The following is a 15,874-nucleotide window of genomic DNA, read 5'->3' as shown; positions in this document are numbered from 1 at the left end:
TATCTGCTGATGTGCCATGTAAGACTCTGATGCAGGCCCTTGTTTACATTCTGCGGAGTTTTGCATGTTGAGTACCCATGATTTGGTGGGTCTGGGTCAGTCACCCCAACTAGACACACATTTATGTCAACCCAAATATGGCAGATAACAATATTATGCATTACTACAATATGTTTCAATCAAGAGTTCTAGAAATATAGAATTGTGTAAGGTATAATTAGAATATACAGTATAATCCTATGCATTACTGTGCTGACTTTGTTCTTAACTCTACTACTTGTGTTTCCCAAACGCAGGGCCCTAGGAATATGCCTTAATATTTATGCTAGAACAGGGAGTTGGGAAACAAAAATATTTTTTGTTTCTGGGATAAAACATGATAGTCACATATTTTGGCATGGAGTAAAATATATATATATATATATTTTTTTTATGTTAAAAAAAAATGATATTGATCTAGAACCTGCTATCATTAAAATGCATTTTTTTGTCTGCAGATCACTTTACCTCTTGCCCGTTCTTTCCTGTGCAAGGGCAGGTGGGAGTCTGGAATCCCAATGATTTCTCCCCCCCCCCTTAACCTGCTGAAATTTTGCCAAGTTAATGTAAATTAATCTCCTGTAGTTGGTTGTCTCTTTGAAAAGAAGTAGGAGGAAGCATGTAGGGCAACATCTGTTGGAGAGGAGGTTAAGCCTTAGGAAAACAATGATAATAGTTCTGAATACACAAAACAGGTGCAGTGTGGGAAGTGCTGTTCCCCTCGTCATGACAGTCTACAATAACAGCTGTACGCTTCTCTGCACAACACAAAAGAATCATGTCATCTGTCAAAACAACCAGAACTTGCACACAATTTTAGTAACACTTTTATTCTGCACCTGTTTTCTAGGCAGGAACTCAAGCAACACCCTGGAAGATTCATTTGAATATGAGGAGAAACAGAATTATAAAAAATTAAAATGTACATTTTCCCTTGAACCAGCACTTAAAATTCAGATCTAAAGTAACCAGGCATTGATACACATGATACACTCACAGTCACTTTTCATCCACCTTTTAGGCTGAGGACTTGTATATGAAATAATGTACAACATATATTGACCCTCTAGCTCAGTGATTCCCAACCAGTAGCTCGTGAGTAACATGTTGCTCTCCAACCCCTTGGAAGTTGCTCCCAGTGGTCTCAAAGCAGGAGCTTATTTTTGAATTCCAGGCTTGGAGGCAAGTTTTGGTTGTATAAGAACTAGGTGCACTGCCAAACAGTCTCAGTGTAGGTTAACAATCCACATAGGGGCTACCAAATGGCCAATCACAGCACGTATTTGGCACCCCAAGAAATTTTTCATGCTAGTATGCTAGTATTTCATGCTCTTTTTACTTCTGAATGTTGCTCATGGGTTCAAAGGATTGGGGATCCCTGCTCTAGCTAGTGGCTCAATTCAGAAGGTGGGTAGTGAGCAAACAGCAGGTGCCAGTTGGTTTGTTGGACCGCCTTGTAATCGGATTAACTCATTGTTGAGTGTTTACCTTTAGTATGTTATAGAATTTCATATTTTTAGCTTTTAAATTACATCTCTTCTGCATCTTTCCAGCTTTCAATAGTGGGTCAGTGACCCTAGCAACCAAAAAAAAGGTTTCTCTGCAAAGCTACAATTTTATTGTTACTGTTCCATTGTATTACTTATGTTTCTAGTCAGTTCCTCTTCTATAATCTTGCAGAATCCCATTCAAATAACTGCCTGGTTGCTAGGGTTAAGCAAACCATGGCAGCCAGATTGCTCTTAAAAAAGTCTATCATACAAATAGTAAATTTAACAAAGAATGGGGTCTTAACCTATCTTAATTCCCACAGCTGCTTTATTTACTTGCTATTTCTGTGTATTCATGTTGAAACATTCCATCCCTTTTTCTCTCATTGCTGTATGCACATTTTCCAGATATGTTACGGTTTAGGTTTTATGGCCCTGATCACTACATGCCCACCCGTTGCCATATCTGTACTCTCTTCTGGATCTGAATTCTACTTATTGAAAATGACTATTCCTGGGAGAAGAGTTGCTCAATGCGAAATCTGTGGAACCCGTCCGGCTGCATGGTAGTTATGATGTTGCGCCTTTTCAACTGAAATCTTTATTTCTTTAATATCTTTCTGTAGAAAAGACTTTCAGTACTTAATTTAAAGGGATCCTGTCATCGGAAAACATGTTTTTTTCAAAACGCATCAGTTATTAGTGCTACTCCAGCAGAATTATGCACTGAAATCCATTTCTCAAAAGAGCAAACAGATTTTTATTATATCCAATTTTGAAATCTTACTGTACATGGGGCTAGACATTTTGTCAATTTCCCAGCTGCCCCCAGTCATGTGACTTGTGCCTGCACTTTAGGAGAGAAATGCTTTTTGGCAGGCTGCTGTTTTTCCTTCTCAATGTAACTGAATGTGTCTCAATGGGACATGGGTTTTTACTATTGAGTGTTGTTCTTAGATCTACCAGGCAGCTGTTACCTTGTGTTAGGGAGCTGTTATCTGGTTACCTTCCCATTGTTCTTTTGTTTGGCTGCTGGGGGTGGGGGGAAGGGAGCGGGTGATATCACTCCAACTTGCAGTACAGCAGTAAAGAGTGATTGCAGTTTATCAGAGTACAGTAAGTCACATGACTTGGGGCAGCTGGGAAATTGACAGCATGTCTAGCCCCATGTCAGATTTCAAAATTGAATATAACAAAAATCTGTTTGCTCTTTTGAGAAATGGATTTCAGTGCAGAATTCTGCTGGAGCAGCACTATTAACTGATTCATTTTGAAAAAATGTTTTTTCCCCATGACAGTATCCCTTTAACATTTAAGTTGATGTCTCACTAGTGCCCAAAAAGTGGTAAGTGAAACTGTTTGACCAAATCTGGGCCTACATGCCCAATTAAATCTTATTCAGTTATAGTTAGACCAAGAAAGGATTATTATTGAGGTCAGCTTTACATTTCCTTTTGTCCATAAAGGTAGAGGCACACGGGGAGGTTTGGGGAGATGTCGTCCGACGACAAATCTCCTCTTCTTGGGGCGACTGATCTCCCTGAACTGCCTTCCCGCCGGCTAGAATGAAAATTGTAGGCGGGATTGGCACTTGGTTAGATTCGTTTTCCAAAGTTTCCTCGTGAGGCAACTTCGGAAAACAAACCACTCCCGAGTGCCATCCCATTGGCAATTTTTATTCTAGCCGGCGGGAAGGCAGTTTAGGGAGATTAGTCGCTGGGCGACTAATCTCCCTGAATCTGCCCTAAAGGATTTTTATTTCAACGGAGCCATGTCCGTTGGCGTACATTATCTGTATTAGCAAGGTGTCATTTCTAAAGCCATCACTCATTTACTGTATTTATTACCCAGTTGAATTGCCATCATTATTCCACCATGTAGTCATACACACATCGTCTTCTATGAAACATCTAATTTAAGAAAATATACTACGATGGAGAATTTTGAACTATTTTATTAAAAGTTTTGAAGTCCACTTCTTGTTTATGTTCCAAAGATTTTGTTTGAAAAATTGTATCTATAAATAGTTTGGAGCCATGTTAAGGCTTCTGGCTCATTTTCTTTAGGGTCTTGTTCAGCTGTGGATGAAAAAAGAAAACAATTCAGTGCTGTATCAAAAGTTCTGGATGCCTTTATAAGCCACACTTTTTACTCCTGAAATGCATAGTAGATAATATTTTTTCTTTGCTAAGGACAGCATTAAGTGATATAGATGTAACCTGAAAGGGTATAACAACAGTAACAATGAATATTACGGTTGTCGAACCAAATTCAAAGTGGTGCATAATTCCTGGAATTCATAGATGACCTAGTGCCCTGTAAAAGTAGCACTTGCTCAGTCCTTACTTCTTACCTCTTCAAACTTGTGAATCTGTCGTATGAAGAAGTCTCCATATCGCCTAGCAACTTTAGTATCTGCAATGTGGATCATATCCTGAATATAGAAAACAATATAGTTATAGGCTGCATAAGAGTAAATATATTTTTTTTTCATGCAGAAGGACCTTAAACAGTTAAATCTTTGAATTGCAAGTGCTGATTCAGCATCCAGCTCATATGCCTGAGACTTAGGTTTACGATTTCCAGGATCCAGTAATTGCAAGCCAAGCTAACCCAATTATTCGTATAGAATGAAGTCCTCTGCATAAAGACTTTATTAAAAGTAGGAGTTTAGTGTGACATTTCTGTCACTTGGGCACATTACTATATGTGATGAAGTCAAATGAACAAGGAAGAACAACTCTGACAATGTTGAGATTTAAACAGGGAATCCCATAAGCTCACACACAGCCTTCAGCTTCTATGTAGCAGCCAGTATAACAACCTTTACCCAGCTGTTCAGCACTAAACATTCCCAGCACTCCCTGACTGCATAGAACTGGAATTATACTGCCCCAACACTTGGAGTGAAAAACTTGTCTTAGGTCGATATCTAGGATAAAAAGAGAATCTTTAATATGCAGAAGTGTATCAATAATTTAATAGGGAATGATGATTCAGCTATTTTGACTGCAGTTAGTTGTTACAAAAAAAAGCAGTAACTAGTCATGCTATAATCCCAGTGGCATTTCACATGAAGCTGTATAAGAAATATCCCTGAAGCACCACTCCTCTGATACAGCTTTCACACCCTGCATATAAAACAAAATTTCTAAATTAGGGAGATTAGCTTTTCCTGCTGCAGAATCATGCTTTCCCCCTGCCTAGCCCTCAGCTTGTCCAGAAACGACATAACGGTGGTCTAGGTGGTACGCAGTGCAAACAGAAGTAACAAGGCTATACCTGAAGCAGAAGAATTGGTTACATCACAGCCTGACAATGAATGAATATGTTAGCCTTTTTATTCTTATTCTAAAATTACTAGCTGGAAGAAGAAGAGTCACCTTATCTATGTAGAAGTCTACTTCTGAGGCAGACTGGAATTCTCCTTCAAGGGCAGAAATACCACTGGTCCACACCAGATTTTTCATTTTGTGTTTAAAGACCAGTAGCTGAATACGGAACTCTTGTTCTGGGAGATCCAAGAATCCAGCCAGTTTGGCTACAGGCATGGTTGTATAGAGTTTTAAAAAACTGAAATACAATATAGAAAAAAGGCATATAATAACATCTTAGTGTAAGCCAGCAATGTCTACTGTAATGTAGCAAGGGGCAGACTTGCCTTCTTATAGTGGAAAGCTGGGCTTGCTGCTGCACCTCATCCAGGAACACCTTAAGCTGCTGCAGGTAGGGCTCCTTGTGATAGTTGGGATTAACATTGTCATAATTGGGGACCACGGGGGACAGGAATTTGGGGCAAGCATAATTGAAAAGCTCCTCATAGATCTGAGCATCCCTACAAAGAAAAACAAATTCTGGTCAAGAATAGTATATGGAAAGTAGAAGCAGTTTAACCCATCCCTATGTGCTTTTGTTTCTTTTTAGTCTGTTATTGGAGGAAGGGGGTGGGGGATTATGCTCAACACCAGATCACTCTGCTGCCTGTATTCGCAAGCAGGATATACAATTCGATAACTTCTGGGTGTTGGAAACGGCATCTCCCAAACGGTTAAGTATTGATCAAATATTATTAGGAAGGGCACAGTACCTCAACCCTACTTATTTAAAATAATTTATACATTTTAAAAAAAGAAAAAAGTCCCCCCTACAGTCATTTCAATGGCTTCACTTCAGCCAATGACATTGGGACTAGTACTAGGGGAACTTTCAGTGGCCAATGTTAAATTTAAAAAAAATCCTAAGCGTCTACGGTTGGAAGACTGAACCATTCAGTTGGGTGTGCACATGGAGTTGTCCCCCTCTTTTGACACTGGGAAGGCAGATACTTTGGAGTGGAGTGGAAGATGACTTAGCCCCACTCCCTAGAAAACCAGGTTTGCAAAAGAGTAAATTGGACAAGCAAAAGGGATTTACAAGAACAGTACATGAGATTACTTTCATTGGCCAACAGAATACATGGGGATGTATCAAACTACTCACCCTTTCTGCATGCGAAGCATCTTATCTCCATATTTCTCTCTAAGCTGTGTGTGAATGCTCTCGTCAATTCTCATGGGGTACATGGTTAGGGCGATGGATAGAAGTGCATGCATCTGCTCGTTCTGCTTGTTAATCTGTGCAGAAAAATAGATTAGCTGGCATGTAGAGGGCAAAGAAATGAAAGGACAGGAGAAGTAAGAAATACTGCAGACTTTAAATGTACAGTATATTTACAGTATTTGTATTTATATAGCGCCAACATACTTCGCAGCGCTGAAAAACATTGGGAACATACAATTACTCTGGTCACAAAACTCCAAAAACATACAGGGACATAAATAGGCTCCTGATAAAGTGGACTTTACTATGTAATAGGGATCTCTGATTGTAAACTCCTCTGGGGCAGGGACTGAGAAATTATATATAATCGTTGAAGCATTATTGAAAATGTTGCATATAAAAGCTAATATGCAAACATTAAAGGATAATAATGCAAACAATAAAAAGTTCTGAGGCTCTATCCAGAAACCTATCTATACTAGTAATCATTTAAAGGGGCAGTTCACCATAAAATTTCTTGGTGTGCAGAATATTACAAAAAATAAAAAGGATACAATCATTAGATTAGGTTTAAAAATAAGGAGACAGCCAGTTTGTACATGAGTAAGTAATGACAGGCACCTACCATTTCATATTTGTATGTGGTCCTTTGGAACATGCTTTTCGTCCTCTGAATATAGAGCAGAATGTTGGCAAACACGCGGATGGAATCCTGATATCTCCTCATCATGAGGTATGCAAAGCCTACATAGTAATATGTAGTGACCTGGCACTCAGGAACACGGGAATACATGCTCTGTCAAAGCAGGAAAAAAAACAGTAAAGAACTGTAGGTTATCACGGGTGATGTACATACAAGGAGGAGGAGTCTGGGATCTCCAATTAAAGGCACAAAAAGTTGTGTATTCAGGTATATTACCTTTTTGTTAAGCTCAATATTCTCCAGCACCTTGATAGCTTGATAATAATCCCCTAGCAGGGAGTGGAGGCGCAGGAGACCAACAAGGCTAAAGTAACCCAACATCTTATAAAGAGAGTGGCGTCCATATTCCCCAGCCACACTTTCAGGGTCCCCTGCAAATAAAGAGCTGACTCAGACGCAAAGCTTTTAAAAAAGTAGGCTAATACATTAACAGGACACAATTGTTACTTGGGTTTTAGAAACTAAACAGAACCCCAGTTTTTTTTTTCTACTTAAAGTGGACCTGTCAACCAGACATAAAAAGCTGTATAACAAAAGTCCTTTTCAAATTAAACATGAAATCCAAATTCTTTTTTAATTAAAGTGTTCATAGCTCAATTAAAAATCTCAGCTGTCAATCAAATATTGCCTGCCCCTCCACTATGCCTTAGGGTGACAGGTCCCCTTTACCAAGAGTTCAACGAATAAGGCTTGCACTGAACATAAAAAGTAAGGAAAATCTATGGTTATTACTTTTGGATTAAACAGGGCAAACCAAAATTGGGGGTGGGGTCGTTTATACAGCTCTGTAGCTAAACTAACCCTAATTAATGACAGGGTGGGTAATAGTGGTAAAAACAACAATTCCGTTGTTACTGCTTTATTATTTTAAGAAAATAAAATGACAAATTAAAAGAATTTGCAGAATTGTAAATTCCGCTTACTTTGCTCATGTTCGGAAAAAAAGTATATATAAGTGTACACTCCCCATCCATACTAACTTGATGTACTTAAATTTATTAAAAAAATACAACAATTAAAGGACAATGAACTGCAAAAACTAGCTTTGTCAAACAATAGCCCCTTGCCAAATTGTTATAATTTTCAATAATAAAAATGTCTTTTTGAAATTTGCAGCCACTGCATTAGTTCATGCAGTGCCATCCAGCTTTTCTGTATGTCCATTCTGCACATGTATGCACAGCCCTGCATCGCATCATTGTAAAATAAATGAGCTTAATAAACTTAATGCACAGTATTTGGGATGGTCTTTATGTGCATGTGCTGAGTCTAACTGTAGGAGTACTTGCAGGATTAGCCAAATTGCTATTGAGTTGCAATGAAAATCATGTATATTTTATGAACTTGGTGAACAGCTATTTTAGGGTGTCCTAACAGGCCACAATTTTTGCTTAGGGTTTCTTTGTCCTTTTTACCAAATAGAGCCCTTTTTGTTTACCTCCACTGGTATAGACCTCCAGCTGGCGGTTGATGTTGGACTTATCAACCAATGAGTGCAGAACATTGAGAACACTGTGGACATTCCAGATCTTGGGGTTTGAGCGCAGGAATTCAATCTCCTCCTCTGATTTTTTGGCTGTTTTACATCGATATTGACTGAATGACTGGAACTGAGAGAATGAATAGGAATAAGACAAAAGTCTTATTTCAATATAGAATTCAGAATGGAACAAGTGTATAGTGTGGTCATCTGGAAACTTCCAAATTAGATATACAAGGAAGAATATACAGACCTGGTATATGAATTCATCTATAATGTCCCACAGCCATTGGTTTGGGAGCTCCAAAGGAGCAGGTCCATCTGCATCTGTGATTGCAATACACAGGTTAAAACCGTGATTCCCAGTTATGTTCCACCCATAAATCATGCACAAACACAGACTTTCACCCACACAGTAAACAACCAACAGAATTGTGCACTCAACACATCTTTGTAAACTTACTGAGTATGTAGTTGAAAAGGTTGCAGTAATTATAATAAGATTCAAAGCGCTGCTCCAGTGTTGGCCCACCCTGAATAAATAAATGAGCTTATTACTACAGTGTACAGACTCAGAAAGAAAGTTGTTTAGCGCGAACAATAACAAAAGCACCATAACAGTTTGTAAGGTACCTAAACAATCTATTCTCTTGCAAACGGTGACAGTGGCACCTCTATTTAAAAAAAAAATTCATTCATTCACGCTTGTTTTGATTTATATTTGTATTTAATAACGTATGCCATTTGCAGCTACGCATTCACAGTACTGTCTGTTGGATTGCACAATTATCACAAAGAAATGATAAACTAGATACTGCTGAAACAAGAAAAATTGTAAGTAAATTAAAATTCTCAGTCATTATTTAAAGGGGGTCAGCTTCCCAAAAATAATATTTTTGCGTAATCAAACAAAATGTCATTCCACGCAACGTTTTAGTAAAAAAGTTCAATGATTTTGAAGCACTGCGTATCTTGACAGTGCTATATAAATAAATGATGATGAAGATATGGTAACTGTAATTGAAAGCAGTATCTGTTTGAATTAGTCTCTGGTTCTAAACCTTAAAGGGATACTGTCATGGGAAAAAAAACTTTTTTTCCAAAATGAATCATTTAATAGTGCTGCTCCAGCAGAATTCTGCACTGAAATCCATTTCTCAGAAGATCAACAGATTTTTTTTATATTCAATTTTGAAATCTGACATGGGGCTAGACATATTGTCAATTTCCCAGCTGCCCCAAGTCATGTAACTTGTGCTCTGATAAACTTCAATCACTCTTTACTGTTGTACTGCAAGTTGGACTGATATCACCCCCCTCCCCCCCAGCAGCCAAACAAAAGAACAATGCGAAGGTAACCAGATAACAGCTCCCTAACACAAGATAACAGCTGCCTGGTAGATCTAAGAACAGCACTCAATAGTAAAAACCCATGTCCCACTGAGACACATTCAGTTACATTGAGAAGGAAAAACAGCAGCCTGCCAGAAAGCATTTCTCTCCTAAAGTGCAGGCACAAGTCACATGACCAGGGGCAGCTGGGAAATTGACAAAATGTCTAGCCCCATGTCAGATTTCAAAATTGAATATAAAAAAATCTGTTTGCTCTTTTGAGAAATAGATTTCAGTGCAGAATTCTGCTGGAGTAGCACTATTAACTGATGCGTTTTGAAAAACTGATGACAGGATCCCTTTGAAAAAAATGCTTTCAGTTCTCCTTCAGGCTTTTGCTACATTGTTTTCTGCACTACTGGTCCCGACTCCTGAACAGATTCCATTCTTAACAATTATAGTCACAAATAACTTTAAATCTGCTAAAAATGTTTGAATATTCATAAACAGCTGCACGCTTATTTCAATAGCAATTACATTTACAGATACACTTTAAAATCACTGAAAATTTGAATTAATGCAAACGTGATATGAACTGCATTTTCTATTAGTGTGCAGAATTTTACATGCAGTATTTGGATGGAATGTCTCTTTAAAGGTTTGTTACTATAAAATCATGATTCCTCCAAGAGACCTTTGTAAATAGCCTCGATCAGGAAAAAAATACATTATTGCCAAAGCAATCAACACTACATTCCACAACGGTACTCACAGTGACTTTTGCATAAATATGCCTGTAATATAGTTCTTTATATAAAATCAGGAACACTGCATCTGAAATTGAAAGAATGGGTATTTATAATAATACAGCCAAGTAAGGATCGGTTAGTATGTTTAAATCTACTTTAAAGGAATTGTTCAGTGTAAAACTAAAAACTGGGTAAATAGATAGGCTGTGCAATATAAAAAATGTTTCTAATATAGTTAGTTAGCCAAAAATATAATGTATAAAGGCTGGAGTGATTTCATGTATAACAAGTCAGTCAGAGCACTACTTCCTGCTTTTCAGCTCTCTTGGTTTACACTGACTGGTTACCCTGGCTACCAGGCAGTAACCAATCAGAGACTTGAGGGGGGGCCACATGGGTCATTTCTGTTGCTTTTGAATCTGAGCTGAATGCTGAGGATCAATTACAAACTCACTGAACAGAAATGTACCATGTGGCCCCCCTTCAAGTCGCTGACTAACTCAGAGTTATAGAGCTGAAAAGCAGGAAGTTGGATTCTGGCTGTTTTATTAGACATCTGTTCACTCCAGTCTTTATACATTACATTTTTGACTAACTAACTATATTAGAAACATTTTTTATTTTGCACAGCCTATCTATTTACCCAGTTTTTATTTTCACACTGAACTATTCCTTGAAATATGTATGTCAATTTAAAAAGATTCATTTATCTGTTAGTTAAGTTTTCAGTGAGATCATATTGTTCTCATACACAATCTCTATGGATGCTAGACAGTAAAGCAGCCTTCAGTGCCTGCTGTGCAAAACTACTCACCATTTCCAACTTGAGGTGCAATGGCTTCTGCTTCAGGCCAAGGGGCATTCTTGAAAAAGCGCTCTGTGAGTTTGGCCCAGCTGTGGGATGAAGGAGGATTTAGGTGCAACAGATTTAGAGAGGAACAAAGATCATATGACAAAAGCATCTAATAACTAAACAATTCACCAAAAGTATCCTTTCCAAGCTGGGCCAACTATTAATTCATAAAGAACACCAAAATGAATCGGATACTAAGCACCGAGTGGTACTGGCACTTAGTTCAACAAAAACATGTTTAAATTACACACGCATTCAGCCTGAAGATCCGTTGCAAATTGAAACACAGTTGGCCTGATTAAAGAGTTGCTTATACCAAAGTCTATAAAATGCCAAGTATTAGTCTATAATTCAAGAAACTTTAAGTGCAGATCAACTGCAGAGGCCAATTTGTGATCCCTGTAGTAAATGGGTACCCTTTGTGACCGTACAAAGCAACTTCAAACTGACTTGGTAATCTCCTCTGCAAACAAATTTGGTGATTGGTTTGCAGATGTTCAAATTTCTCTCTTTCCAACAGCGTTTAAAGCATAGATAAGCCACAATATTTACCTGTTTTCATAGATGTCCTGGATTTCATAAACCTTCTGATCTATTAAATCGCTGGACACTCTGCTGGCCTGCAGCTCATATACTTTTTGGTCAATGAGGTCAGACACAGTCTTGTGGAAGTACTGAATGAAATTTTTAATTACTTCAGGGATGACTTGATAAGTCTGCTGCTCATACTGTCGCTCGTAAGCCAGGTCTTGCTTAGGGTCACCTGTGAGCAGAGGCATGCATTTACAAAAGGTTTCCCCTGGAGGGTTGAGTTTGTGTATTGTTAATGGTGTGCCAGAAGCGATGCAATAATGTCTCTCCCAAATGGTCACCACAGCTTACACCCAGTTTGTCAAATCAGATGGTAAACTGCTTCTGTTTTGATAACTGGGTGCAATTTGAAGTGTCCACAACCTAATAGGTGCCCAGGATGGCAAAAGAATTCTGGTGAAAAAAAACCTAATTGCAGTAGCAAGACAACAACAAGATAGGATTAAAAAAATAATTTCCAAAGCTTGGAAATCTCCTGCTATCAACTTTTCCCAGTTTAAGAATAAAATAGACTGGATTTATATGAATGAAAGGCTAACTGGTCTAGCTTCCGAGAATTCCCAAAGGACCTTGAAAATTTGGCAACCATGGCTTTTATATAGATTTAATGGGTCCCTCCCACCTAACCTTCTGTAGACATAATATCTAAGGTCCCCCCTCTTATCTCTCACCATGTAGAGATATCTTCCTGAGTCAAGTACCAGATATGATACCCAATACCAGTACCTCAAGTATGTTTGACCACTCTTTATTCTTTGTTTTTTATTTTCTTTTTCTTTTTACTTGTATTGTTATTTCCCTGCTCGGTTTAACACTTAATTCTGGATTTTTGAGTTACTGTTTATGTAAACAAAACTAATCTATTTAACGGCATTTTTGTTCCGGAGACTACTTATGTGTATGTTATTACAAGATTCACATTTACAGTCTTCTAGTGTACGTACTCAGAGTCAGCTCCCCTGGCTCTTACTGTATCCTAGCACTTACTACGGCAAGCTAAGGGGTACCCCTGGCTCTCAACGAACACCAGTTTGAATGATAGGTATCTTAGCAATATGGAACTACCATTTTTACAGCTGGGACACCCCCAGTCTTGCGATAATGCTATCATTGTTAATTGTATTGACCTCACAGTTGTGATATGTCTTTTTTGAGCTATGTACACTATACCGTTTCTATGCTTGTTTACACTCTGCAACTATTCTACTGTATGAAAAATCTCATAAATAAAAATATTTAAAAAAAATAAATAAAAATAAATAAATAAATAATTTCAATGTATAAATCTAAGCACAAACAATGTACCTACCTGTATGCCCATCATAATCTGCCTGGTAACTGTATGGATCATAGGAACTCTGTAAAGAAATAAAATAGTTAGCGGGGAAGCACGGGAATAGTATAAATAGGCACATCTGGAGCTTTAAATGAAAGAAGTGTTAGGCTGGAGCACTTTCATGGATGCAAGTTATGATGTTCAGAACAGCACATTCAAATAAGCTAGGATAGTTGGGGAACCAAATGATATTCGTAAAGTTCTGCAGCTGCTGGTTTTCCCAGTGATAGTGAATCGCAATACTGTTTGAAATAACAATAATCAGCAATATTAGTAGATGCTCCTAACACATTAGCTATTTTTTAGTCCATTTAAAATCCTCACCCCTCGGCACTGGCTGGGCATCACAGACAAGTATTACTGCTCAAATATATTCACACCCTCATTTGTACAGTAGGAACCCGATGATCACACGGAAAAGGAGTCTAATTTCCAGGCCACATTTAAGATCATGTATGTACTATATATAGATGAGCCCCAATTTTACATACATGGATTTTATGGTTTCCCATAATTGATGCCCGAGAAACATAAAATCTGGGTTCTACTATATATATATATATATATATATATATATATATATATATATATATATATATATATATATAGACACACATATATATATATATATATAGACATATATATATATATATATATATATATATATATATATATATATATATATATATATATACAGTACAGAAGAATCAATGGCACTTACAAAATTTGCTGAATTAGCCTATTGAACTACCCATTGACAGTCTCCTTGAGGAACCAAAAGCTTGATAAAAATAAATCTTTGCAAGACTAATGCAGCAAATACAGTAAGTGCCATTATTGTTTATGCTGTTCCAAGGCCTCTCTTTCAATAGGTGTATACAGGACCACTTTGCAATGAGATATTACAAAACCTGATAGAAAAGAAAGATGACGTGCATATGATTACAATGCAATTGTGCTTTTCACTTACGCACATGGAGGCTCAAGTCCTATTATACCCCATTATAATATCCCACTGCAGCAGCAATAGCTATCGTGCAATTCAGCGCACAGCAAAGCAAGCGTTCACCGCGTAAAAATGGCCTAAAAGCCAACAGTACTCACATCATAGTCTTCCTTTGCGTGGGACATGGCTAAATTGTGCGAATAGGACACCGAACACCGGCACCCGTGGAGCGCACACTACACAGTCAGACAGGAAAGGAAAGGGGGAGACTTCCGGCGCCTTTCTAATACGTCACAGCGTGCTAGTAAGGGTTGCCAATAGATGGCGATGGAGAATCGTACAATTCCGGAAATAGAACGAATGAAAATCGAGAAGGAGTGGATAGTATTATAGAGACTATATGACCTTAGGCTGCCTTGAAATTATAACAGTAACAGTTTTACTGTATAATAGAATAATAGAAAGGGAGACAGCTACCGGTATAATTGCTATTTAAATGTAGGGTTGCCACCTTTTCTGGAGAAAAATACTGGCCTATATTCTTGCCATTTTTTCCCTATTAAAGGATAAGTAAACCTTTAAAATAAGTGAATTTTAAATGGATGAGCGTGCTATTCTAGGCCCTTTTGTCATTTACATTCATTTTTATTTTTATTCCAAGATATATAGTTAATAAAGTACCCTCTCTTGAATAATATAAGGATATTGTAAGTTACCGAGGAGTTTCATGAGCATATAAAAACACAACATACCTCCCAACATTTTGGAAATAAAAAGAGGGACAAAAAAATGTTTTCCGCAATTTTTTGACCACACCCCTTTCTGTGGCCACACCCCCTAATTACCATGTTTGTTTTACAAAATTTGGCAGGTTATGAAAGTTTGAAAATATTTCTCCTTATCTAAACTGTGTTTTTGTGTCTCAAAATTGTTACAAAGTATCTTATTTGCACCTGTTAGTTGTTCTGGGCTCTCTGCTAAAAGCCAATTAAGTGAGAAACTGTTTCTTTTTCTGGCTGTTCAGTGCAGAGAAAAGAGGGACAAATCCAGTACAAATGAGGGACTGCGGGTTGAGCTGTCAAAAGAGGGACTGTCCCTCTGAAAAAGGGACAGTTGGGAGGTATGACACAAGGCCGGAGGAACTCAGAGGTAACTTCTAATATTCTCATGTTTTGCAACTGGGGTAATTTATTTATTATAATACACAAGTTTCAGTGAGTCGTGTGACAGAAATGACACCAGAACTCACTGTTTATAACCGACTACAAGATATTCATGGCTTTTGTGTGTTATATAGTGGATAATGTACCCCCACTGTAATTTATAAAGATATTTTATACAGGTCACATAACTCCGAGGTGACTTCTAATATCTTTATAAAGTTCAGTAGGGGGTACATTATGCATTATAATCTACATTTTGTGTGAAATGTTGGGAAGGGGGTCGGAGGGGTCGGCGTCCAATTTGCGTCAAATTCAAAACCGAGTGCTTTTATACAGGTCATGGAACCCCGAGGTAACTTATAATATCCTCATATTTTGCAACTGGGAATACTTTATTTATTATAACACACAAGTTTCAGTGAGTCATGTGACAGAAATGACATCAGAACTCGCTGTTTATAACTGATGACATCAGAACTCACCGTTTATAAGGATATAATTTACAAGGTATTCATGGCTCTTGTGTATTATATAGTGAATAAAGTACCGCCTATTGTAAAATATAAGGATATTATAAGTCACCAAGGTGATCCAAGGTGAGGCCAATGGCTGAGTGCTTTTATACAGGTCATGAAACTGAGGTGACTTCTAAT

The 15,874-nt window shown here is 37.8% G+C and overlaps 1 protein-coding gene across 1 annotated transcript; it reads right to left on the bottom strand.

Moving 5' to 3' along the window:
• Positions 1-3,465: 3,465 nt before the first annotated feature.
• Positions 3,466-14,301, bottom strand: eif3l.L (eukaryotic translation initiation factor 3 subunit L L homeolog). Its single transcript, NM_001086876.1, has 15 exons — positions 14,217-14,301; positions 13,086-13,134; positions 11,738-11,948; positions 11,147-11,226; positions 10,356-10,417; positions 8,715-8,784; positions 8,505-8,578; positions 8,210-8,381; positions 6,988-7,142; positions 6,694-6,864; positions 6,009-6,142; positions 5,191-5,364; positions 4,913-5,102; positions 3,883-3,963; positions 3,466-3,607 (listed from the first exon to the last, which is right to left on the bottom strand). The coding sequence occupies exons 1-15, from the start codon at positions 14,241-14,243 to the stop codon at positions 3,569-3,571; spliced, it is 1,689 nt and encodes a 562-aa protein (NP_001080345.1). The 5' UTR covers positions 14,244-14,301; the 3' UTR covers positions 3,466-3,568.
• Between the last annotated feature and the right edge of the window lie 1,573 nt (positions 14,302-15,874).

This window comes from Xenopus laevis, chromosome 4L (assembly GCF_017654675.1).
Source record: "Xenopus laevis strain J_2021 chromosome 4L, Xenopus_laevis_v10.1, whole genome shotgun sequence".
Taxonomy (NCBI): domain Eukaryota; kingdom Metazoa; phylum Chordata; class Amphibia; order Anura; family Pipidae; genus Xenopus; species Xenopus laevis.
This window is presented reverse-complemented; position numbering and strand designations above follow the sequence as displayed.

What these genes read in the sequence shown, in the direction of transcription:
- eif3l.L (NM_001086876.1), bottom strand. Translation starts at nt 14,243, where the DNA reads ATGTCCCACGCAAAGGAAGACTATGAT. An exon ending in CCTTTTCAACTACATACTCA is followed by an intron (nt 8,579 to 8,714) that starts GTAAGTTTACAA and finishes TTGCAATCACAG; the next exon opens with ATGCAGATGGACCTGCTCCT. An exon ending in CAGCTTTCCACTATAAGAAG is followed by an intron (nt 5,103 to 5,190) that starts GCAAGTCTGCCC and finishes ATTGTATTTCAG; the next exon opens with TTTTTTAAAACTCTATACAA.